Source organism: Orcinus orca, chromosome 16, assembly GCF_937001465.1.
Source record: "Orcinus orca chromosome 16, mOrcOrc1.1, whole genome shotgun sequence".
NCBI lineage: Eukaryota > Metazoa > Chordata > Mammalia > Artiodactyla > Delphinidae > Orcinus > Orcinus orca.
The window spans coordinates 24,553,906-24,580,214 of NC_064574.1; the positions used below are offsets into that span (position 1 = coordinate 24,553,906).

At 49.3% G+C, this 26,309-nt stretch overlaps 1 protein-coding gene and 1 long non-coding RNA gene across 2 annotated transcripts in view; one reads left to right on the forward strand and one right to left on the reverse strand.

Annotated features, from left to right (window-relative positions):
• MMP24 (matrix metallopeptidase 24) overlaps positions 1–26,309 on the reverse strand; it is a 46,103-nt gene that overhangs the window by 5,908 nt on the left and 13,886 nt on the right. Inside the window, exons 2-7 of the mRNA XM_049698896.1 lie at positions 20,086–20,234; positions 14,811–14,927; positions 12,832–13,136; positions 5,267–5,428; positions 2,746–2,960; positions 223–361 (exon numbers count right to left, since the gene is read on the reverse strand). Coding sequence (XP_049554853.1) covers positions 223–361; positions 2,746–2,960; positions 5,267–5,428; positions 12,832–13,136; positions 14,811–14,927; positions 20,086–20,234 — 1,087 coding nt within the window. The remainder of the gene's footprint in view (positions 1–222; positions 362–2,745; positions 2,961–5,266; positions 5,429–12,831; positions 13,137–14,810; positions 14,928–20,085; positions 20,235–26,309) is intronic.
• LOC117202460 (uncharacterized) lies at positions 9,606–12,292 on the forward strand. Its single transcript, XR_007472011.1, has 3 exons — positions 9,606–9,645; positions 9,881–10,002; positions 11,942–12,292. It is a non-coding gene; the product is annotated as an uncharacterized LOC117202460 (long non-coding RNA).

A 26,309-nucleotide genomic window follows, 5' to 3' on the forward strand; every position in this document is an offset into this window, starting at 1 on the left:
CCACCAACTTCGGCACATACAGACCCTCAGCAGTCACTCCCTGACTTAATTTCTCTGCCTGCAGGGATCTGTCCTGTCAGATGGCAGTGTTTCTGTTAGGGCTAGAAGGACCCTTGCAGCTCATCTGCCTCCCACCCTGCCTCTTCCAGTTTACAGGTGGAAAAACGGGGTCCCGAGAAGGGCAGGAAAGCGTGCCAGGTCCTTCTGCACAGGCCACGTTACCTTTGAAGAAGACAAATCTTCCATCAGCCCTTTCATAGGCTGCGTCTATGCGGGCGGGCAGGCCTTTCCAGAACTGCTCGATCTGCATGGGGTAGCCCTCCTGTACCCGGTTATTGCGCAGGCGCCAGAACCAGCGATCCTGGGGGTTAAGGCAAGGAAAGAAAGAGGCATAGCCTTTGAACCCAGTGATCTCGGCCCTGGGGCTCAGGCCCCAACAACCCAACACGTTCCCCTGGGCCCAGCCTTGCAACCCTCCCTGATGTCTGCTTCTATCTTTCAAAGCCCAATGAGGAAGATAAAATGCCCATCAACTCTCTTCACATAAGGGTCCTGATGGCTCTTGCTGCCCAAGGGGCCATGAGACAGAGCTAGCAGACAGGCCTGGTGGGCAGAGGAGGCGTCGTGGGGGGGCGGGGGGGAGCTGGAAGGGATGATGCAGGGTCCGGGATGACCACATGAGGGCAGCAGAGAGTCACCGACGTCAGCAGGGCCCCTCCCCAGGCTGGTGGGAAGCAGGGGTTGGTCACTGAGCCCGGGCAGAGCGCCCTCCTCACGGCTGGCTCCAGCCAGCAGGGTAAGGTCTGTGGGAAGCAAGCCGTGGAAATTCCCCCAAGCCCCGGGTGTGAATTCAGTTTCCTCCTCTTACAGTTGCGTGACCTGGGGCTCAGTACTTGAAGAGCCTCACCTGCAAAGGGGGGTAATAGTGGGGGTCAGATGAGAGATTATAGGTGAAGTGCCTAGAACAGTACAGGGCACATAGTCAACGTTAAGTAAATGGCAGCTCAATAGGCCAAGAATGTGAAAAAAGCCCCCCTCCTCAAATTGGTGCCTGGTCCCACTGCAGCCCTGGTTGGTAGGCAGTCTGGGCGAGGCCTGTAACCTCCTAGGACCTCGGTTTTCTTACGTGTGAATGGGAATGATAAAACCCAGACTTGCTTAGGAACCGTTCAGTTGGAGGATCCAAGGGTGCAGAAGAATGAACATGATACATAAAAATGGTACAGGGGCTTCCCTGGTGGCACAGTGGTTAAGAATCCGCCTGCCAATGCAGGGAACACGGGTTCAAGCCCTGGTCCGGGAAGATCCCACAGGCCGCGGAGCAACTAAGCCTGTGCACCACAACTACTGAGCCTACGCTCTAGAGCCCACGAGCCACAACTACTGAGCCCGCATGCCACAACTAGTGAAGCCCACATGCCTAGAGCCCGTGCTCTGCAACAAGAGAAGCCACCACAATGAGAAGCCCGCGCATCACAACGAAGAGTAGCCCCCGCTCACCGCAACTAGAGAAAGCTCGCGCGCAGCAACGAAGACCCAACGCAGCCAAAAAAAAAAAGGTACAAAAGCTAGAAAAGTTTTTTTTTTTTAGGTGTTTTACGAAGCACTTTCACATCCAGTTTTTTAAACCTTATTTTGACTTTCACAACTCCTGTTAAGTAGATCTGAGATACACAGAGTCTTAGGGAAGGCCAAGTGACTCTCCTTGAGCCACGCAGTGAGAGCAGGACTGGGGCTGACCCCTGTCGCCTGATTCTTGGTCAGAGCTCAAAGCTTGCTGGCGAGAATTCCACAAGGTGAGTGGGGCAGCTCTCCACAACCAGCCAGTGTGACAGAGACACGCTGTCAGCGGAGGGCCTCTTGTGCTGGTGGCCGGGAGTGTGGTCAGCAGGCAGTTTTCAACTGTCAACCTCGCTGGGGATGGCCTAGCTCCAGAGAGCTCCCTCAAGGTCATGCCCCCCCTCACCCATTGACTGAATAGTTTCAGCCATTTGGGGCCCAACACGGGACAACTCTGACGGGCCATTCTAGCTCCGGAACTCGCTGTGGGCGTGGCCGGGTCTGCAGTGGGTCTAGTTGCTGCTTATCTTCTCCTGCCCCATCGTGCTTCCCTCCCCTCCTTCCCACAGATGTGGATCCCAGAGGTGCTCCCTGGTCAAAATCTTGCATCCCAAATACTGTCCCAGAGCCTGCTTCCCTGAGAACCCAACTGCAACACACTGAGCAGGCTGCCACCCTGCAACCCATGGCTAGAGGGACAGGAACAGACCAGGGGACAAGATGTAGCCTGGCCAGCTTCCTGTCAGGCGGTCCTCTGAACCAGCCCTGGCGGAATCTGGAGACAGATGCAGCCACTGCTCTGCCAGCCCCTACTCCAAGCCAACGTCTTCACAGCCATGACTCCTTTGATCTGCACGCACCCTTCATTAGAGAAATGACCCTCCCAGCCCTCAGATGGAGAAACTGAGGTCCAGACAAGGGAGGTGACTTGCTCAGAGTCACAGAGTGGAGGCCGGTCTCCAGCACTTTTCCCCCACTGTTAACCCTCAGGAAGGGGCAGGGTCACCGCTTCCCACCTCCCTCTTGGAAACAAGTCCATTCACCCAGCAGCACCAGGAAGAGACCTCATGGCCTGGCTGCTGGGCTAGCTCCCCTCCAGGCCCCACAGCAGGCCTAATCCCAGAGCAGCAGCTCTCTCCCGCCCCAGGTGGGGGAAGGAGTGGAAGGGGAGCCCCGAGGTCCTACCTTGAACACAAACATCTCGCCCCGGAAGAGGGCCACCGTGTTGAAGTTGCCGTCACAGATGTTAGGTTTGGCGCCTGGTGTGGCTGGCCGGTCCCCCAGGGGTGGCCGAGGGGGCCTGGGCTGGCGCTCATGCTTCCTCTCAGACGGTGAGTGGATCCTGCGGACGGGGAGTGTGGGGAGGGGCCTTGTGGGCTCCAGGGGCTCTGCGGGGGGTCCTGGAGAGAGGGGCTGCATCTTAGAGAAGGGCCAGGCGTGCCCTGCCCCCCGCTGCCATTGCCTCATCCTCACCCGGGCAGCTCTGAGACAAGCCTGTCACACTCCAGCCTCCTGTCCCCCCCTCCCATTGTTTACTCCCCCAGTCTTTGAGAAAATCCATGAAAAGAGCCATTAAATGGGAACTCCCATCTTTCCACCCCCAAATCTGGTATCTTCTCTTTCTTCTCTCCTGTTATGAGAGAGGACATGTCCCTTCTTAGGCTCAGTGTCCCCTACGCTCTCTGTCTGCTCCCCCCATTCTTTATCCTGCTCCAGCATGGCCTCTGCCTCGTCACCCATTGAAACTGCTGTCAAGATCACCAATGACCTCCATGTTGCCAAATTCAACATTACTTGACCCAAACTTTGACGTCCATATGAATCATTCAGGGATCTTGATAAAATGCAGATTGTGACTCAGAGGGTCTGGGGTGGGGCCTTAGATTCTGTGTTTCTTCAAGCTCTCAGGTGATGCCAGAGTTACTGGTCTGAGGCCCACACTTTGAGTAGCAAGATCATACAAACACTTTCCTTGAAACACTCTTCTCTCTTTTCCAGAACCCTGCACTCTCTTGGTTTTCCTCCTACCTCGTGTACTGTTCCTTCTCAGCCTGCTTTGCTGGCGGCCTTTCCTCATCCACCCGGCTCTAAAGGTCGGCATGACCCTGGGTCCTCTCCTCTCCCCTCCCGTCCCCTTCTCTGTCTGTCTGTCTGTCTCTGTCTCTCTCTCTGTCTTTCTCTCTCTATTTTGGTCCTAGGTCAGTGCGTCTCAACTTGGGTTGCATATTAGGATCACCTGGGGAACTTTTAAAACCCCCTACCCCGATGTTCAGAAGTCACCCCAGACCAATTAAAACCAAATTTCTGGGGGTGAAGGCTGGGTATCAGTATTTTTTTTTTTTTTTTTTTTTTTGTGGTACGCGGGCCTCTCACTGTTGTGGCCTCTCCCGTTGCGGAGCACAGGCTCCGGACGCGCAGGCTCAGCGGCCATGGCTCACGGGCCCAGCCGCTCTGCGGCATGTGGGATCCTCCCGGACCGGGGCACGAACCTGTGTCCCCTGCATCGGCAGGTGGACTCTCAACCACTGCGCCACCAGGGAAGCCCCAGTATTTTTTAAAATTGAAATCCCAAGGTGATTCCAATGCACTGCCAAGTTGAGAATCACTACCCGAAGGGATCTCTTCCAGGTTCATGGCTTTAAAGACCTCCGTTCAAGCCGTCCCACAGAACGTTCTATGATGATATACATGTCCTATGTATCTGCACTGTCCAATACAGGAGTCTCTAGCCACGTGTGGCTATTGAGCACTTGAAATGAGCGACTAGTTATTAGTGCGGCAGAAGAACTGAAGTTTTAATTTTATTTAATTCTAATTAATATAAATTTAAATAGCCACATGTGGCTAGTGGCTACCGTATTGAACACCAGAGATCTCAGATCAATATTCCAGCCCACATCTCTGAGCTACAGAGGTCAATCTATTGCTCCACAGTTACAAAAGCCAGAAACCTCACCCCTGTGTCTAATCTATCAGCAAATAGCGTCCATTTTATTTTCAAAAGACCTCCTAGTCCCCACTACCTGTCCAGTCCTCTGCTGCCTCACCTGTGGAGATCCTGCCCATCCTCCAGGCTTTGGGTGGGGCGACCTCCTCTGTGAGGTCCTCAGGGCCTCCAAGAAGAGCCCTCCTCCCGTACTGCACAGCCTGGGGGCTGTAGGGGCCGTGCCATGTGGACATGCGTTTGCCGTAATAAACTGGTCTTCCCATCTCCACCGACTTGACGAGAACAAGAACTTCCCACACCAGTGTGAACAGAGAATGGGGTGGCATGGTAGCAGGCCCCTCAAATCTTATCAAGATATCAGCCTAGTTTGTCTTTTTCTTGTTTAAGAAAAAAGCTCTGGTAATAATACTTATCCTATTGTATCACCATTACTTGGGCAGATGGGTGACTCTCTTGGCTAGAGGTGGGACCCCTTGAGAGGAAACCACAGGAGGTGAGAGGGAGGTGTGTGGAGGGGGGAGGCGGGTAGAGTAGGGGGAGTGGGAGGCTCTCTGTTCACTTTTGTCCCTCCCAGTTGCAGCTCAGACCCTCCCCTGGGTTTCCCAAGTGTGCAGGGAAGGAGGGGGGTGGGGGAGGAGCCTTGCAGACAGCAGTCAGAGGCCCAGGTCCCCAGCCGCCCCCCAACCCTCCGCCCCGACAGGCAGGCAATCATGGCCCAGCCCAAGGAAGGAACGGTGGCCCCTCCCCCCTGCCACACACCGTAGATCTTCTGGATGCCCTGGAGATCATCCTGAGGCAGCTTGAAGTTGTGTGTCTCCATGTACTGGTAGAAGGGTGCCATGATGGCGCTGGGGTCGTTGGAGTGCTCCAGTCCCAGCGCGTGGCCCAGCTCATGCACGGCCACCAGGAAGAGGTCGTTCCCTGTGGAGGGGGAGATGGGGAGGTGCCCAGGGCACCCGCTCAGGTGTCAGTCAGTCCATCCATTACTTCAGCAAACACCTAGCATAAGCTTTGTGCCAGGCCCTGTCCCGGACACTGGGACATACACACCCCTACCTTCTAGAACTCTCCGTATAGTGGTGGATAGGGACAGAGAAACAAAATAAGTGAAATTAGTGTTCCAGGTGCTTCTACAGCTGTCTATAAGGGTCGAGTGAGGATTCCGAGGAAGGAGGAGTCATTTACGCTTGAAGGAAGATGTTCAGGGAAAGCTTCATGAAGGTGAAGCTTAAGGTGAGTCTAGAAAGATAAGAAGTTGGTCAGCAGAAAGGATTCAGTGGGAAGGAGAGGGAGAGGGGCGGAGGTGGCATTGCTGGCTGAGAGAATGCTATGAACAACGTCCAGGGACAAGCAGTTTCATTCCACTTGGCTCCGGAACAAAGCAGGGGGGGAGGGCCAGAGGGAGATGAGGTCAGCCAGGCTGGCACGCAGGGCTTGTGATGCCATGCAAAGGAATTTGGATTGGCTTCTTGGCCAGTGGGGGGTTTAAGCAGGTTGGTGTCGGGGACGGGGGTGCTGGTGGTGACATGATGAAATCACTCTGGCTGCAGTTGGAGGAAGGATTAGGGGGTGATGAGACCAGAGGCAGGGGGATCAGTGGGGTTGGTCTGGAAGCCAGTATGAGGGTCCCAGTGAGAGATGAAAAGAGCCTGAGCTAAGGCAGAGGGGGTGTGACGGGCAGAGGGGAGTCCTGGGGGCGGCAGGCTGGTGGTCATCTTCAGAGACCCGGGGGCAGGCGGAGCCCTGGTCGTGCAGCAGTTCTCGGTCCTGAAAGGACTGAGCTATGGCCAAGATCAACGCAGGGATTCAAATGCGAGTGAAAACGAAAGGTCCAGGTACTGAAAGTGGGACACGGGATCCCGAGGGTGAAGCTGAGGCAGCAACACAGCAGAGTGGTCGTGAGCCTGGGCCCCTGAATAGGACAGGTCTCGTTCATTTCCAGCTCTACCCCAGTGAGCTTTGTGAATTCGGTCAGAAGGTCTACCCTCTGAGCCCCAATTTCCTTATTTGTACAATGCGGAGGTCGTACCTACTTCAGAGGGTTGTGTGAGGACCGGATAGGATAAGATGTGTGAAGGGCATGATGCTGCATGGCACCTGTTGTCACCATGCATAAGACAGGAGCTTGGTCCCTGGAACAAGCCTGTTGACCAGAAAGGAAGCACGAGGCACTTGGGGTCCCAGCAACCAGATCCTCTTAAAGCCAACTCCCCTGAGCTTCTGGGTCAGGCCTGGGACAGGGCAAGGCCTGACTTCGAGGGGATTAGGCAGCCCTGGCTCTGGGGAAGAAATGCAAGGGGCAGGGAGTTGAGCAGGCCGTCGAATCAACAGTCCTGACTCATATTACGTCCAGTTATAGACTCCTGCTTGCCTTGACCTGTGGCATTTGAATGTCCCTTGAGCCCTGCCTCTGTTGCCCAGCGCTAATGCATGTCACAGTCCAGTCCTGCCGCCTTGAAGTGCAGGGGAGGCTGCCAAGAGCCCAGGAGGTGGTCAGGGTCCTAGTGCTCACTCTGGCCCCAGTGGCACTGGCCAAGCTGCCGTACCCCAGCCCGGCTGAGGGCCCCACGAGGGTCAGATGAGCCTGGGGATTGTGTCTGGCCTTCCTGGCTAAGGTCTTGGGAAGAGAGAATAGCCCTATGGGGCAGACTCACACACATGCATGCCGGCCGCTCCGCGGACACCACCAGTACCTCCAGCGAAGGGTGGATGGGCAAGATCAGGGGAAGTTTGGCCAAGAGCCTGGGGCTGGCCTTCTGCTGGGGCAGGGCAGGCTGGCATGAGGAGGCCAGGCCTCCCCCAGTTCCTTCCTCAGGTCCTGGCCCCTCTGGCAGCGGGGAAGGGTGAGCTCATCTCTGAGCTCCATCCCAAACAAAGTGGCTGCTCGCGCCAATGGAAGGCAGCCCTGCTTCCTGGGGTCCGGTCCTGGCTCTGCTCCTGGCCCTTTCTGTGACCCGGGACAAGCTGTTTGGACCTCTGTCTCCTGACTAGGCTCTTCCTCAGGGAGCATCCGCAGGGATTTCAGCTGAGAACCAGGGAGCAGGGCTCTGCGCGCCTGGCTAGACTCTAAACCTTTGTCCTCAGCCTGTGTCTGTTACTCTGTAAGCCTCTGTGCTGGGTCTCTGCAGAGAACAGGAGTAAGCCCTTGAAGGAAAGGGGTCTGTGGGTTTGTTCCAGGGGCCAAAAGGCAGAGGAGAGCTGGGGAGCTGGCATCCTACTGCACAGAAACCCAAGAGACCTGTTAAGTGGGGGCTGCTCTGGGGAGATGGAAGGAGAGTGTGGAGGGGCAGGAGAACTCCAGAAATAGCAGAGGGATGGAGAAGACCCACATGCTTAATGGGCAGGAGGCTGGTAAGGGCTTCACCACCCAAGAGGATGAAAGGCAGAGAAGCAGAGTGGTCAGAAGTGTAGTCCCTGGGGGTCTGACTGCCGTGACTCCCGGTTCTGCCATGTCCTAGCAGTGTGACATTTTAAATCTCTTCCTCTGTAAAATAAAAGGATTAATGGTACCTTCGTCATAAGAATGGGGTGAAGATTAATGAGGCAAGGTACAGAAAGCACTCACACCACCTCCAGGCACAGAGCTATCATGGTTAATTAGCAAGTTCACGTTAAGCTATGTATGAAGGACCAGCATCCTCAACAGGGAGAGTTCCCTTGAGCTGGGAGCTCAAGTCCTTGGGCTTCCTAGCAAGCACCCAACAGTCTACTTGGCTACTCCAGTGTATCTTGTCTCTGCTTCATTTCCTTCTCTTGGGACCTCCATCTTTGGTGAGTCCCATCTCATTGACTCCTGAAACCCTCCCAAAGGTTACAACATTTCCTTTTGCCTCTATTCTTTTGCCAATGCTGTCCCCTCTACCTGGAATAACCTTACTCCTTCAAAGTTCAGCTGAATGCCACATCCTCCAGGGAGCCTTCCTTGATTTCCCTAACCAGCAATGACTGCTTCCTCCTATACACTTTCCCAGCAGTGTATCTGTATCATCTTTATGGCTCTGACCACTTTCCACCCTACATCATAGCCAGGAGCACACACTGTCTTCTGCTCCAGGACTATGAGCTCCTTGAGGGAAAGCTCTGTGCTGGACAAGCCAGGATGGAACAGTGCCAAATGTTCAGTATTTTTTCCAGGTGTTGTCTTTGGACCATCTGCAGCAGAACCAACTGGGGTGATTGTTAAAAATTCAGAGTCCTGGGTTTGACACAAGTAATATCTTCTTTGGATGAGAGTCAGGACTTTGCTCTGGAAAACCAAGCATGAACTATCCAGACGCAGTTCATAACCCCAGCAATAGATTGCTAGGAACTGGGACGCAGCCATTGCCCTAGGATGGTTTTTGGAAGGACAGCAAAGGAACCAAGATTGATTGAGCACCTGTACATTATCTCGTTTAATTTCCACATAAACTCAGCGAGGGCGTGATGCAGCCTCCCGGGAATTTTTGTTTGTTGGCTTTCTTCTCTGTTCTTCTGCCGCTTACTGTGTGAACGTCTCAACCACTCAGAACTTTCCTTTCCTCACCACCCTGCCCAGTCTAGCTCCCAGGGTGGGGAGGAACCACTGTAGTAACTGTGGAAGGACTGTCCCCTGTGAAGGGCTGGTCCCCATGACGCTTCCCATCTTGTCACCTTCCCCAGGGCTGGGCTCCCTCCCCAGCAGAGCTTAGTGAATTCTGCTGACTTCACTGCTTGACCCATTGGAAATGGATGAGGACACAGGGTGCCTGGGAGACTCCCCGAAATCAGCTTAAAGGTGTGGTGGGCCAGATCGCCCTTCGCACAGACTCCAAAGAAGTGGAGAATCAGAATCCCCTTTACATTCTAGTGGTTCTCCAGGAGAGCCTTTTCAACACACAGGTGGAGGGGATTCTGATTCAGCAGTTTGCGGTTAGGGCTTAGGCAACCTTTTTAAAATAAAGTCCCCCGAGGGAATTTTATAGTGTTGGGTCAGGCTGACACACCTGAAGCAACTGCTCAAACTTCACGTCGTTAAGAGGGGGACGGCCTGTGTCACACGTGCTTCCTAACGTGATGCAACAGGGGGGACCAGCACCACCTGGGAAGCATCCTCGCCAAAAAAGTCAATCCAGTCAGGCCTGTAGATCTACTCAGGCTACATGCAGAAGAGAGACATGGTAAAAGTGAACCTAAGTCAGACAGAGAAAGACAAATATCATATGATATTGCTTATATGTGGAATCTAAAAAAAAGGGTACAAATGAACTTATCTACAAAACAGACATAGTTATAGATGTAGAAAATAAACTTATGGTTACCATGCGGTAAGAAAGGGCGAGGGATAAATTGGAAGATTGGGATCGACATATACACACTGCTATATATAAAATAGATAACTAATTTCTTCAACAGATATAGGGAGAGAAGAGAAGCAAGGTGACTGCTGTAAATGAAAAGGGCCTTAAGAGATGAATGATGTGTGGATGCTCTTTGGATCCTGTTGCAAGCAAACAACCGTTAAAGGCATTTTTGAGGTAATTTGGGAAAATGAACACTGGGTATTGGATTTTAAGAAATTATTGCTAATTTTGTCGGGTTGGTCATGATTTTGTGGTTGTGTTAAAGATAATCTGTTAGAGGTATGTAATAGAGTATTTAGAGGTGAGACCTGAGATTTTCCTTAAAATACATCACCAAAAAACAAAGGGGGTCGGGGAGGGTAGATGAAACAGCACTGACGTAATGTTGATAACTGCTGAAGCAGGGTGATGGGTGCCTGGGGGCGTTCACATTCTCATTCTCCCTACTTGGTAAGTTTAAAATTTTCTGTAATGGAAATTTAGAATAGAGAAGAAAGCTAATAAACAAAAAATTCCCAGGAGGCTGCGCTCACGCCCTCGCTGAGTTTATGTGGAAATTAAACGAGATAACATATAGGTGCTCAATCAATCTTGGTTCCTTTCCTCTCCTTCCAAAGGCCGTCCTATGGCAATGGCTGCCTTCCGGTTCCTAGCAGTCTATTGCTGGGGTTATGAGCTGCAACTGGATAGTTCTGCTTGGTTTTCCAGAGCAAAGTCCTGACTCTTTTTTTTCTTTTTCTTTTTTCTAAAGTCCTGACTCTTGTCCAAAGAAGACATTAGCTATCTTGGAATTTCTATCTGAATTCTTGGTCATTCGTCGGGATGGGGTGGGACAGATGAGAGGGTGCTGGGATGGAGCCCATCCACAGGTCCCAGCTCCTTCCCACACACACCACCAGAAGTTCTCAGGATTTTGAGACTGGTCCAAGGTCTCCACCAGCAAGGAGCAGTTGTGGGAAGTGCACACCCAGGGCTGGGAAAGGCAGGGTAGAGGAGGAATGTCCTTAATAATTCATATATCTCTATCAGGGCTATGACTGTTATCAGCTAACAGTGCCTGGCACATAACAGTGGCTCAAAAATGTTAGTTCTCCTCTCGTCACACTTTATCAGTTAGCACAGACAACCATTGGTTGACACTGATCCAAGAATAAGAACAAGATAAAGAATAGGTGTTCAGAAAACCAGGAAACACATCCAGGACATAAGGGAGAGGATTCCTGGGCTGAGGAAATGGAGCTAGATAGGAAAGAAGCCCAAAGAAGAGGGTGGGGGACAAAGAGAAATGGAGCAGTTTCATAACTTTGCCTAGGCTGAGCCTTCGCCACATCACCTCCTGAACCACCCTTTGACAGACAGGACAAGAGTCGTGATCCCTGATCCATGCAATGATATGAAATGCTTTTAAGGAGGCAGTCCCCACCTACAGACAGCAGACACAGCCTCAGAGGAAATGGGCCTTTAAAGGCTGCTCTCAGCCTGAAGCATCTCCAAGGAAAAAGAAGGCCTAGTGTTTCCCCAACTTGCCTAAGCTTAAGAATTGGAATTTCCAGGGGAAGGGCCTGGGAATCCATGTTTATAACAAGAACCTGGTTGATTCTTATGATCAGGCAAGTCAGGGAAACTCTGGGGATTAAGACAGTGTTTCTCAAGGTAATGGACACCTGCCTCAGAAGCACTTGGGGAATTTATGAGACCATGTGCAGATTCCCAGGCCTGAACCCAGAACCAGAGAATCAGAATAGCAAGAGGTTAGGGGCCTGGAGCCTGGAATCTGAATTCTTAAAAAAGGTTTCTAGGTGATTCTGATGTGCCCTGCAGTTGGAGAGCCATGGAAACAGCATGGTAGCAAAGAATATGGGCTCTGGAATCATCATGTCTGGGTTTGAAAACGTATTTCCCCATTCACCAACTGTGGGACATTAGTAGGTTACTTACTGTTTCTCTACACCTCAGTTTACCTATCTGTAAAATGGGGATGATAATAACATATACATATTATACAGTATGTGGAAAACACTTGACATGGGCCTTAGAATATTAACATACTAATTCTAATCTATTATAATCTAAAATAGAATTGAATCGAATCCTCTGTCCCTCTTTCCTCCAGAGTCCTACTGCATTTTCTTGGTACTTCTGCTGTGTCCTTCAGTACAGTCTGCCTTGCGACAGGGTGACTTATGTATACATCTGTCTCCCCGACTCGACTCTGGACTTCCAAAGGGCAGAGACTGTGTCTTTTTTAAATGTTCAAACACGTGCATCATGTTCCATTAGAGTCGGAAGGGACTTTAGAAGTCACCTAATCCAGCCCCTCATCTGACAGATGAGGAGACTGAGGGTGAATGATGCGCCCCTCATCACATGGCCAGTGGTTGAACCACAGTCTGAGCCCTGGCACTGCTGCCTACCAGCTATGCCATCTGAGCCTCAAACTCTTCATCTTAAAAAAGGGCATAATGATGTGCAGTTGCCTACTTACTAAGCAGTTGCCTTGCAAGTAAGTACTGATGAAGAGCTCTTGCAACCTGAGGAGTATTGTTACGATTACTGCAGACAGGATGCTAGAGTAATTACGGGGCCTATTATTCACTTGTGAGGTTGACATAAGGGAGAGAGTCTGTCATGTTTTCCCACAGCATGGCCTTTGAAGCCCTCATCAGTCAGGCCAGAGCCTACCACTTTCAGCTTTAAGCCTTTTAACCTTTTCCTCCAGCCTCTGATCCATTACTTTACCGTCTTATTCATGGCCTAGACTTTCCTCCTAACTCAGTCCAATTAGACCATTTACTAAGTGATCTGACCCATCTCCCTGGCCCTGGCACTGATGGATCAACTGTTGAATATTATCAGAGACCACAGTTCCCACCCTCTTAGGGTCTTAGTTCTTGGACAAGAAGCTCTAGAAACCAGGAAACTCAACTGTGGTATCCTCCAAGCTCTTCCTCAGGGCTTCTTTCCCTGACAGCCAAGTAACCCCCTGTCCCCTCATGACCTTACCATCGTGGTTGGCATTTCCTAACGTCCATGGCTCGTCTGAATCAAAGTGAGTGTCTCCACCAATCCCTGGGCCAGGGAAGTAGGCATGAGCCAGGAATCCCCCTTCGCCATCAAACGGGGAGCTGTCTCCATGGAAGCCAGAAGCAAAGAAGATCATGATGTCGGCCTCCTTCCGGTCACTTTTGATTTCATGGTAGGGCACCTCTTCAAAGGTCAGCGGGGTCACCTTCTGCCACACATCGAAAGCCTGGCGAATAGCTTTCCGCGTGTCTAACTCACCCACCTTTGGGGTGTAGTTGTGAATGCTGGTGAGAGAGGGGAGGATTGATAGGGAGGAACAGACCAAGAATCAGAGACCAGCAGAGCTAAAAGGAACACCAGAGGCCATGTGGGCCTAGAATTCTGCTGAGGTACTTCAGGGGTTGATGAAGAGGTTGCGTGGGCAGGGCTCTGGGTCCCCACCCCTGCCTTTTTACTTAGTGTTTTTATATTTGATCTCTGAAAAAGCTTGTGTTGAATTTGTAGAAAAAAGATTAAGTTGTGCATGGCATTTCCTAAATTTTAAGTTTTTCTCCCAATACATAAAAATGTACATTTATAAAATTTATAAAAACACTTAAACAGGGACTTTCCTGGTGGTGCAGTGGTTAAGACTCCATGCTTCCAATGCAGGGTGCCCGGGTTTGATCCTTGGTCAGGGAACTAGATCTCACGTGTCGCAACTAAGAGTTCACATGCCACAACTAAGGAGTCTGCCTGCCGCAATTAAGGAGCCCGTGAGCTGCAGCTAAGACCCAGCACAACCAAATAAATAAATTAAATAAATAAATATTTTTTAAAAACCCACTTAAACAGTGGAGAGTTTAAGTCAAATATCCTGTAAAAAAATCTTTGGCACCAACTACTACTGTTTGTGTACATAGAAGCTGGCATAGGGTGGCGTGTGATTAAATCAGTTACAGGTTTAACTATGTAAGGTTACTGTATCCATATTGCATGGTTCTCCACGATGGCGCAGCACTACTTCTGGCTGCTCTGCCCCAAGAACACCTGGGGCAAAGACTGTTCACCCATTCTACAGGCAAGGAAACTGAAGCCCAGAGAGGTTGCGTGGTAGAAGTTCAGGTTAGAATTGGGTTAGAAGCCACTTCTAACTCTACGCTTGAGGAGACTCTAAGTCTATGCAGTTACTAACCCAGATTCTTCTTAAGTTTCCTCCTCTTGTCAGATTTCTGAAAACATCCTGTTCTGGTCTCTACAGCTTGTGAGCAGGAGAGTCCTTAGCTCAACCCAAAGGATCTTTGTCTCAGATCATACTCCTGAACCCAGGGATCCACCTGAGATGGAATCAGAGACTTGAGAGGTGCCAAACAGGGCCCAGCTGAGCCTGCCCTATGCCTGGCCCCGACCCCACCCCCTCTGAATCCTGATGTCTGCGTCTGCTGTGATGGGTTCCTTCATCCCTGCCCTTGGTCACTGGGCTGACTTGGAGGCTGATCCTGCTTTGCCCAGACAGTCAAGGGATGACAACTGTTGCAGTTCAGTTCCCAGCTCTTTATGCTCCTTAAGAAACAACTGGAACTCTGTGCTGGGAATCTCGGCTGAAGTCCATCAATCAGGCTAAGTGGGGAAGGGATCCAGGTCAGAGGGAGTGGGGTTTGGCAAGCAGCGGTAGGGAGGATGGCTTCAGCCATGGTTCTTTATCCCGGGTGAAAGTTACCGAACATACCCCACTTCCCGTAACTAAAAACTCTAGGAATCTGAACAGAGCATAACTCATGAGCCCCTAAAGGACCAAAGAAACCTGAAGCTGGAGACATAGCATCCTCTGGACACGACAAGGAGAACAAAGTCATGGGGTCTCAGAGCCTGGCCCTGATCACAGACCCACCTACAGTGTGAGCCTCAGAAACTCAGGCCGGGAAAAATCAGAGTGAGGGTGGAGCAAAGCCAAGGAGAAGGAGAGGGAGTTGAGGCACCTGTAGGTGATGTGCTTCTGCCGCCACTTCTGTCCTGTCAGGGCATAGCGCTTGTTTCTCCGCCTGCGGCTCAAGTGCGGGTGATCAGGGACGCCACATCGGGGTTTCTTCATCCACCTGGGCAGAGAGAGGACACACACACACACACACCCCCCAACACTGTGGTCCCTGGACACTCTAGGAAGGCACTGCAGCTCCCCGGTCCCAGGCTGAATGGCGACATGCACACTCAACCCAGACTCTGGGCCCGGGCTCTGATGGGGTCCCCGAAAGGAACACGATCGACTGCTCGATTCATCACTTCATTCACTCCTAACTGCTGCATGAGAGACTGGGAGTCAGAAGACACGGGCTTGCTAGTTCCAGCTCCGTCACTAATCATAGGAGCCCGGGCAAGCGACTGAGTCAATGTGAGCCTCAGTTTCCTCATCGGCAACGTGAGAATTCTAGTACTCGCTGGTCTTAGCTTGTGGGGAGCCTCCAAGGAGGGAATGCACGCGGAAATGCTCTGTAAATGAAATTAGATCACATCACTCCCTGCTTTAAAACCTCCCAATGATCTCCCCAATCACCTAGAATAAAACTCAAACTCCTCACATTGGCCCACAGCCCCTGCGTGATCCGCGATCTAACCCCCACCTACGCGTGATGACACCGGCACCCCCTGCTTCCCCACAGGCACTCTGCTCCAGCTCCAGTGGCCTCCCTGCTGTGCCTTGAACATGCTAAGATCATTCAGCTCAGGGTTTTGCATTTGCTGTGTCCTCCGCTTGCCATGCCCTTCTTCTTCACATGGTTTGTTCCCTTACTTCATGAAGGTCTCTGCTCAAATGTCACCCTTTCCAAGAGGACTTCCCCGCCACCCTCTCTACAATAATTTCCCCCTCCCCCTCCCACCTCTATCTGTTTATCCCGCTTAATTTTTCTTGATATCCTTTATCATTGCCTGAAATTACATCATATCTTAGCTTTTTGTTTATTCTTTGTCTCTCTTACCAGGTTCTAACTCCATAAGGACAGGAACCTTGCCTGTATCCCCAGTGCCAGCACAGTGCCTGACTCAGAAGGTGTTCAAGAATGATTTGTTGAATGAATGAATGAGAACTTTCCCATGGTAGAAAGGAATAGCTTGGAAGACAGTAAAGTCTCTTTCACTCCAGGTGTTCAAAAAGTGGCTGAACAGGACTTCCCTGGTGGCGCACTGGTTAAGGGTCCGCCTGCCAACGCAGGGGACACGGGTTCGAGCCCTAGTCTGGGAAGATCCCACATGCCGCGGAGCAACTGAGCCCATGTGACACAACTACTGAAGCCCGTGCTCCTCAACAAGAGAAACCACCACAATGAGAAGCCCGCGCACCACAATAAAGAGCAGCCTCTGCTCACCGCAACTAGAGAAGGCCCGCGTGCAGCAACAAAGACCCAACACAGCCAAAAATATAAATAAATAAATAAAAAAGTGGCTGAACAACTGTAGGACTTGGAGTGTAATTATCCGCAGCACTTAACTACACTGTATTGTGATTTGAAACCTATTAGTCTGTTGTCTCTAGTAAATAGTAAATTCTTTGAGGACAGGAACTGTTTTGTATTCATCGTGTCCTTAGAAGCTAGCCCTGTGCTTGGAACTAAGTAAATCCTGATAACTGTTTGTTGTCAGGTTAGGTTGCATTAGGGAACAGTGAGCCTGGGACTTCATTGGGGATATAAAATAGGGGCCAGGATAGGAGATTTAAAAGATCACGGCTGATTGGAAGGGCCATCCTTGCATTTCATGTCTCTGTGCTGCCCTAATGACCAGCTCACTGAACTATAGATTGAGATCGCTGGGGGAAAAACAGTCTGGCCTTATTTGCAGTTGTTGAAAGCAGTTGCCTTTGGCAATAGAGAGAAAAGGAGACAGAGACTATTTTAACCAAATATTAAGGGACTTGAGGGACTTAACCAGGTCTTACACATTTTGTATGCTTTACATCACCTAGAATGTGCACACTCGGAAATCAATAACAAAAGACAAAATAATAACAATAACATGCATGGGTATAAATGTTTATCATTTTCACAGTGCTCACTTACTTTTTAAAAAAAAAATAAATTTGATTCTCAAAACAGCTCTGTGAGGTAATCAGAAATGATTGATCCCAATTTTACAGACGAGGGAAAAGGTACAGAGATAAATCGAGTAACTTGCAAACTATAGCAAACTGTGAGGCAGGACTGGGACTTCGTTGAATGAATGAATGAACTATTAATTAATGCAATTTGAGAAACAAAAGTTGGGGCTTTTCTTCTTTATTTTTCTTTTCTGTGCTTAGCACAAGTTTGGGTTAGAGGAACTATGTTTGTTGAATGAATGAAGGAGTGAATAATGTGTGACATTTCCCAAGGTAGGCACTCAAAAATAATATTTTAAAGCGCTAATCTAGCTTCCTTTCACTGACAGTCCCTGGGAAGAGACCCGGGAGGCACCTCCAGGAGGCTGAACTAGACCTGGAAGGGCCCCCAGGGAGGAAACAGGCCCAGAGAGAGGCAGCGATTGCCCAAGGTCACAGAGCTGGAGCCAAAACTAAGGTCTACAAGTTCTACCCGCAAACACCCTCCGCATCAGGTCTGGGATTAAGTGCGAGCACCTTCCTCCTTCCCAAGCCTCCAAAACAGCGTTCCCCGCCTTCCTACGAAGAGCTGGGGGCAGAGCGGCAAGTGGGAAATGCCATCTTCCTCCCTCAGATCTTTCCCTCTGCCTCCTTCTCTTGCTGCCACCTGCCACTCTCTGAAGCCTGTCCAACAGGCCTGCGGCTTCTGGAACAGAGCGAAACCCAAGGCCAGGTGGTGCCTCAGCAGACACACCAGTGCTCCTGCCCCGGGATGCGCTGCCATGAGCCCTGCACAAAGCCCTCAAAATAACCTCCGCTTTGAAAGGCGGTCAGGCTCTCTTTGACCAGCTGGCTCGTGAGGCCACAGGGCCAAGGAGTCCACTGTACTCACAGCATCATAGGAGCGGTCAAATGTATTATCTCAGAATTTCACAATCTCACAATCAGAGAATTTGAGGAATAGAAAATGTTCATACAGAATTTTAGTATCATAAAACCCCAGACTCGGACTTCCCTGGTGGCCCAGTGGTTAAGAATCTGCCTGCCAATGCAGGGGACACGGATTCGAGCCCTGGTCTGGGAAGATCCCACATGCCGTGGAGCAACTAAGCCCGTGAGCCACAACTACTGAGCCTGCGCTCTAGAGCCTGCGAGCCACAGCTACTGAGCCTGTGTTCCACAACTACCAAAGCCCGCGTGCCTAGACCCTGTGCTCCACAACAAGAGAAGCCACCACAATGAGAAGCCCACACACCGCAACGAAGAGTAACCCCCGCTCGCCACAACTAGAGAGAGCCCGCACACAGCTACAACGAAGACCCAATGCAGCCAAAAAATAAATTAAAAAAAAAAAGAATCCGCCTTCCAATGCAGGGGATGCGGGTTCGATCCCTGGTCAGGGAACTAAGACCCCAAATGTCGTGAGGCAACTAAGCCCACGCACCACAACTACTGTGCCCGCGCACCACAACGAAAAATCCCGTATGCTGCAACTAAGACCCGACACAGCCAAAAAACAAAACAAAACAAAAAACCCCCAGACTCACTAAATTTTAAAAGCTTAGAATAATGGAATCTAGAATTTAAGAGTCAAAAATCCAACACTTCCCCCACCCACCCCCGTGTAAATGAACAAGATGAGGCCCAGAGAGATGCTTATCTCAAGGAGTGACTCACCCAAGGGATGGATTGATCCTGGATCCACAATTGGCTAGATTTCCTATTCTCCACCCACTGACTTCCCTGCATCCTCCCCCAGCCCCACTCCTTCTTTCCACCTGAGCTCGGGCTCTTGCCCCTCCCCCACTGCTTGGGAAACTCACTCCAGCTCTTGGTCGTGCCTTCGTGGCAGCTATGGCTTTTCTTAAACAGCTTTAATAACTTTCATGGCTATTCCTTAAAAATATATATAATATACTCAACTCTCTCCCATCTTAAACAAACAAAACTTCATCCCTCTCTAGCTCCAACCAGGGATTGAACCCCGGTCATGGCAGTGGATGCCCAGAATCCTAACCACTGGGCCATCAGGAAACTCCCACTGATCAGCTTCTTGAAAGTTGTCCCTACCTTTGTCATCTCCACTCCTCACCTCCCCTTCTCCCCACCGCAATCTGACTTTCCTGCCACCACTCCAGGGAGGTTTCAATGGCCAACCTCTTTGTTACTAAACTCAGCAGACACCTTTCAGTCTCCTGTTTGACCACCATGGCAGCCGACCCTGCTGACCATCCCTCTTCACGGCCATGGCATCCCCGCCCTGGGCTTCCTTCACCTCTCAGGCTGCTCCTTCTCGGCTTTTTTTTTTTTTTTTTGCGGTACGCGGGCCTCTCACTGCTGAGGCCTCTCCCGTTGCGGAGCACAGGCTCCGGACGTGCAGGCTCAGCGGCCATGGCTCACGGGCCCAGCCGCTCCGCGGCATGGGGGATCTTCCCGGACTGGGGCATGAACCCGTGCCCCCGTGCCCCCTGCATCGGCAGGCGGACTCTCAACCACTGCGCCACCAGGGAAGCCCTCTCGGCTTATTTTGTGAGTTCCATCCCCAGCACTCTTCTCTCCCTCCTCTTTATCCTCTCCCTGAGTATAAAAACCATCCCTGTAGCTTGGCTTACTTGTCATTACCTCCTAAGTATCTCCCTGAACCTCAGTGTTTCCTTCTGAGTTCTAGACCAGTGTAGCTAGATGGTGTTTTTCACTAAATGGGGAGCCTCTGGAGGGCAGGGATCAAAGGACCAAACCCAGTGCCTGGCACACGCAGACATTCAGCAAATACTTGATAAATGGGAATAGTGGAATAAGACTTGCCAATTATTCTAGAGTCTCTGTATCAAGTGAGATGTGGGCATCTCAGGAATGCCAGAGGGGTGACTCACAGACCCACAAGTTATTAGTGTCAGAGGAGATTTAAGACCATCTATAACCAAACCCTTTATTGTGCTGATAAGGAAACTGAGACCCAGAAGGGTTAAGAGTCTTGTCCAAGGTCACACAGCAAGTTTACTGCAGAGCACATCCCCAGCTCACATAGGAAAGGGCACCTCGGGGTACTCCCTCCCAGGATGACACTGCAGGGGTAAAAGATAGGAAGGTAGGATGGGCATGGTATACAGATGAGGCCATGACAAATGTGAACCCAAATGTAAGTCTGGTAAGTTCAAAGGCACAATGCCCTATGCAAATCTTACTCGATTGTTGTCTGATCCAACACACCGGTGACTGGGATCCCGTAAAACTGCTGCATAGTGGCGACTGCTGACTGTAAGGCCTTCCCTGAGTGCAACGCAGATGCCCGTGAGTCATAGGGCAGCAGATAGCCGTATGACTTTAACCAGTTCTGAAAGACATGTGAAAAGAAAAGGATGCATTACGCGAGAGAAGGCTCTGTTCTACCTGGGCAGAGATTTGCCCTTGAAACCAGGGATCGTTTTACCTGAGGGACTTATGGACTCAGCCTCTGATTCCTGCCTCCTTCATTCCCTCCTGCAGACACTGTCAAATTAACCTCCAGAAAACCCAGCTCTTGTTGGCTGACTCTTCTGCTATAAAACTTTCACTGGATCTCTACTGACTGCAGAATAAAGATTAAATTGCATTCCAGGCTTTCCAATACCCTGCCTCTTTACCATGTAGGTGTTTTCCACTGATATATGACTACACATGCAAGAGCACCAGAACAGTTCATTCTCGGAAGCAGTTGGCCTGATAAAACGCTGTGCCACCCAGAAACCCACTGTGTCCAAAGGCACAGTCTACTGAAGAATCATGTTGTAGAATATTAATAGGCATGAGATTATCTGTGGTCTTTATTGCTAATCCCTCCAAATGAGCAAGCCATTATAAATAAATATAAACAAAATAAGCAAAACAATGTATTATTTAATTTAAATATGAGTACACAGATATATGCACAGAAAAAAGCCTAGAAGGGCGCACATAACATAATAATAGTGTGGTTATGTAAGAGAATTCTTTGTTTTTAGGGAATACATGCTGAAGTATTTCAGCTTACATAACGGTGCACAGTGTCTGCAACTTTTTCTTCAACAGAATCAGGGGAAAAATAGAGAGAAAGAGGGAGAGGAGAGAGAGGGAGAAAAAAACCCACAAATATAGTTAAATGTTAGGAGTTGGGGAATGTGGGTGAAACGTATTCAGGAATTCTTTGTCCTATTCTTGAAAACTTTTCTGGAAGTCTAAAATAATGTCAAAATTTTTTTCAGTAAAAAAAGAATTAATTTGAATATCCTTTGTTATAATATCTTGGGGGACTTTTTTCTGTGCTTTTCTAAGTTTTATGCATGGAGTCATTTTTTTTTAAAGAAGGAGAAAAACTTTAAAAGGGCAAAAGAGTCTGAAAGTAGCTTGGATGAAGAAGCTCAAACAAACAATGAATCTGAAGGACAGCAAAGTAAAGATGATTATTTCCACCAACAAGCACGAGGGATGGAAACGGAAGAAATCACAGCATCAGGAAATATCTGTGGCACCAATTGGAAAATGGGGGAAATATCCACATATCTATGGAATCCGCAAGCATGTCCTATAAGGAGCACACCTACACGCTGGTCTCTAAACCACACAGGACCTGCTGCTCTTCCTCAGAGGATTATCTTGAACATCAAGTAAGCTAATGAAGCAGACAGATCTTAGGAAGCTGGCTTATATCCTTCCCATCTATAGTTTTGTTTCTTGTTTCTATATGAACAGTCTTATTGTGGACGCATCTGTTACAAGTCAAATCAAACCATTTTGGGAAGGAGGCAGACCAGAAACTATAAACAAGTTGTTATTTATTTCATCCCAGGTGGCTATCACGTCTTTACTGCCTTGTGATGAAATCCATCTGACTGAGTAAAAACAGAAGAGTCATGGGACTTCCCTGGTGGTACAGTGGTTAAGACTCCACGCTCCCAATGCAGGGGGCCTGGGTTCAATCCCTGGCCTGGGAAATAGATCCCACATGCATGTCACAACTAAGAGTTTGCATGCCACAACTAAGGAGCCTGCCTGCTGCAGCTAAGGAGCCCATGAGCCGCAACTAAGAAGCTTGCCTGCCACAACTAAGACTCAACCAACCAAATACATAAATAAATAAATATTTTTTAAAAACCCCAAAACAAAAGTCAGAATAATAAAGTCTTAAAACTTCCACAAGAGAGTGACAACCTTACCTCTTTCATGTTTGAGATCCAAAACCTGTTTTTCATTCTAAATTTTGGCACAGGATTTCAATACTTCTTGCACTTTCCCAAACTTTGAATCTCTTTCATGCCTTTGTATGTTTCCCCCATCTGCCTGGCATATTTCTTTTTTTTTTTTTCCTAAAATTGACCATTGTAACCATTTTATTTAGTTTTTAGAAATGCTTTATTTATTTATTTATGGCTGTGTTGGGTCTTCGTTGCTGCACGCAGGCTTTCTCTAGTTGCGGCGAGCAGGGGCTACTCTTCATTGCAGTGCGCATGCTTCTCATTGCAGTGGCTTCTCTTGTGGAGCACGGGCTCTAGGCACGCGGGCTTCAGTAGTTGTGGCATGTGGGCTCAGTAGTTGTGTCTCTCAGGCTCTAGAGCACGGGCTCAGTAGTTGTGGCGCACATGCTTAGTTGCTCCGCGGCATGTGGGATCTTCCCGGACCAGGGCTTGCACCCTTGTCCCCTGCATTGGCAGGCGGATTCTTAACCACTGTGCCATCAGGGAAGTCCCTATGCCTGGCATATTTCTAAGTTTGGCAAAAATCTTTCATTATTTTAAGGTTCAGCCCATAAATTACTCCCTCTGAAAGACTTGTCTCACTCCTCAGCCTGTTATTTTCTTCCTCTTCTGTGCTCCCTAAATCCCCTGTTACAGATGGTATAGCTCTTATAATATTGGGCTCTAATCATTACTTTATGTATCAGACTCTGAGCTCTGAGTTCCTCCAGGGAAGGGTCTGTGTTTTAATCATCTATTTCCGGTGCCCAGGAAGTGCCTGACAAAGTAGCTGATCATTGTCTCCATTCAACAAACATTACTGGGCACTGACTACCTGCTGGGCACTGTGCATGGCTCTGGGGATACAACGATGAATAAGGAGCTCACAGACCAACAAGTAAACCCACCATGAAACTACAGCACTAACAATCAGGTGTGTAGAGGGTTCCATGGGAGAACGAAGGTGGGGGGCCTTATCCACATGGAGGGGTGGAGATCGGGAGCAAGGGGGAACTCAGGGGAGGCTTCCAGGTGGAGCTAAGTCTTGAAGGATTGCACAGCATGTGCAATTGCCTGGAGGTGTTGGGATGCATAGCACATTCTGAGCGGTATTTAAAATGGCTGGAACTTGCGGGAGAGGAGTGTGGTGATGAGTGGAGAGGATTGGAAAGGAGGGGAGTGGGGAGAGATGATTTGCCATTAATTATCTGTTCACAAAGTGGGCAACTTACAGAGAATCACTTGTGACTTGACTGTGGTCTCGGATCAGCCAAAAAGCTCATTTAAAGCATCTGGAAATGGACATGATAGGGCAACAGACAAGGTACCTGTCTATTCATCCAGCTCCAGTTTCTATTCCCAGGTCAGTTATGTCATCAAAGCATTAAGTTCCTGCACAGTATTCCTCAGCCCCTCCCAGCCAGCATGCCACATTCCATTCTTTCTTTACAGAAACTTCAATGAAGAATTGTTGGGTTGAATAAACAGAGCGGTATAGTGGGAAAGAGGCACACAGTCCTGAGATGGAATCCTGACTTCACCACTTGCCAGCTGTGTGACTTTGGACAACCTGAGCTTCAGTTTCCTTCTTTGTAAAACGTAAACAATGACCTTCCTCCACAGGATTGCCGTTAAGGTGAAATGATCAAATGTACCTGACGTATAATTACTCAAAAGTGATTCGTTTGTTATCCCTTTGGACGGTGTCTCTGTTACCTTTTGTAAAATCAACGTGGAAAACATGGTCTTTGACTCCTTCCCTGCCTTTTGACATCTAGTCATCCTGCCCTCCCCCTGGACCAAGAGCCAGTCCTCGTGGGTCCTATGGAGGGTAGTGCATCTGTCACAGTCAAGTCTACCTGCTCTCGGGTGACCTCTGGGCATGAACATCTCTCACACGGCACTGGGAACACTGCATTCAGAGAGATGACAGCTGACTTGAATTGTTCCCTTCGCCCTGTCGCTCAGCTTTATTGGGACCAAACACAATCACTTTCTATCAAGCTTTAGCTTGAGGAAAATGGTTTCCCTACAGGAGATTCTGCATACTTTCTGGTTTCAGAAAATGCACACTGGGTAACCCAGTGGTTTTCCATTTTTGGCCTTTCTGCCAGAAATCTTTCAGTCAAATTTATAGCATAAGTGTTGAACACGGTGATGCTTGGAAGTAGCTATTACTTTTTTCATCTTTCCAACCATCAAGTTATGTTTCATCCTTAAAAAATCTTACTTAAAAACATTGCTTCACTCTGTAAACTGCCTCAAACCCTTCCAAAAAGAGGTGTGGTACAAACTAAAATCCAATACCTCCCTATCTGTGGACTCAGTTCTCTTGAAATCCAATTAGGATGAATTACAGCATTTGGGAAATGGCTGGGGAACTTTCGACAGATAATTCTGACAAACCAGTCAACCGACCGAGTATTTTTTGAGCACCTACCTCCAAGCTAGTATGGAATTTAAGGATCTTCTTCCCTCCTGCCCTCATTACTACGTATGGTAGGAGATAGGGAACAGGGAATTTTTGGCATAAACTCTCTTCAGCCTTCTAAAACTTCAGGGAATTGAAAGTAGCTCTTCCTCTGTAAAGGGCAACCTGGTTTACCCAGCTCCTTTTTTTGGATACTCAAGCAAGGAGCATCTCAAAGCCAATCAGGATCCATTACGAAGTTCTCAGCAGTGTCAGGAGTTAGGATGTAAGGACTCAGGTCTTAGGCAAATGTCTAGTTCAGGGCCAAACACTGGAATGCATCAGCCTTCTCTGGGTTCTGCTTCCCTCCCAAGTTCACTGGGAGCTCAGGGGCAGACCCTTAAGAGGGGACATGGGAGGGGGAGGAACTGGTCAAAGGACAGCTCTAAGCCAGGGAACAGGGCATTGAGACTGGACCTGGGCTGTGCGTGAGTGCGTGTGTGTGTGCGTGCGTGTGTGTGTGTGTGTGTGTGTGTGTGTGTGCGTTACAGGGTGGGAGGCTAAGGACTATGCATTAGGGAGCAGACAGTTCCAACTTCTGCTGTTTAACCCTGTCTCTGCCATTCACCTGCTCTGTGACCCGGGCAATCCTCTGACTTCTCTGAGCAGAAGCTCCTAATGTTGAAGGAAGTCTTCTACACTCCAGTAGTCCCAAGTCCAGAGCATTCCCTGCCCTTTCACACTTCCAGGCTGTTCCTGCTGCCAACAGAGCCCATTCTCTTTATGCATGTTAGCAAACGTATCCTTCAAAATCTAGCTGAAATGTCACCTCCTTTGGAAAACCTTCCTTAACTCTCCCTGGCAGAGCTAGGGGGCACCCTCTTTACTCCTGCAGTGCTTACTTCTCTAAACGTTGCTCTAAACGCAACTACCATGGTGTATCACACCTGTTGGTTGATACGTTTTCCCCACTAGATTGAGTTCCCAAGGAGCAGAGACTGTCATATTTATTTTTATATCTGCTACAGTACTTAGCACAGTGCCTGGCATAATAAATAATCACTGAATGAATGAGTGAGTGAAGGAAGGAATGAATGAGTGAACAAACAGTTGGTCTAGGAGGTACTGTCTGGGTACCAACGAAGGGATTTCATCTTGGGAAGGTTTAAAGAGTCATACACATGAAAGTACCAAACACAATCCTTGGTATCTATTAGGGACTGAAAAAACCGTTTTTGCTGAAATTCAATCTTTTGTGGTTTGACTTCTTTGCCTGATGAGGCAAGAGGCTCCATTGTCCCATTTGAAAAAAGATAAAATCCACTAAAGGAAAAAAAAAAGCCCCATTCAGTTTTAAACAGAATGACCTACCTTTCGTCTTTTTACACCTGGATCCATTAATCAATCACCAGCCGTGTCAGAATTCTAACCTTTACAGATCAGTTAACCAACTCTAAGATGTCTGTCACCCTTTAAATGCTGAAAAAGGTGTAAACCCAGAGGAAAGTGAGAAAGATCTCAGAGTGCGAGCAGGGACCAAAATAGCTGGGCTGAACCGAAGATGGAGAGACTACCAACAACACCGCGTGATTGGTCCGCTGGCCAGAAGGCGGGATTTTGGTTCCCGAGAAGCCGAAGCTGAGATGTTTAGCTGCAGTGGCAGGCAAAGGAGAGAGCGGAGAATAACAAGGAGAAAAAAAGTGGCCCGAAGAGGGAAGAGAGCGGCAGACAGCAGAGGCGGTGGTGAGATTAGAAGTGTCAATGGAGGCGGCAAGTAGCAGATCAACTGGTGTGCTGCCGTTTGCTCTTG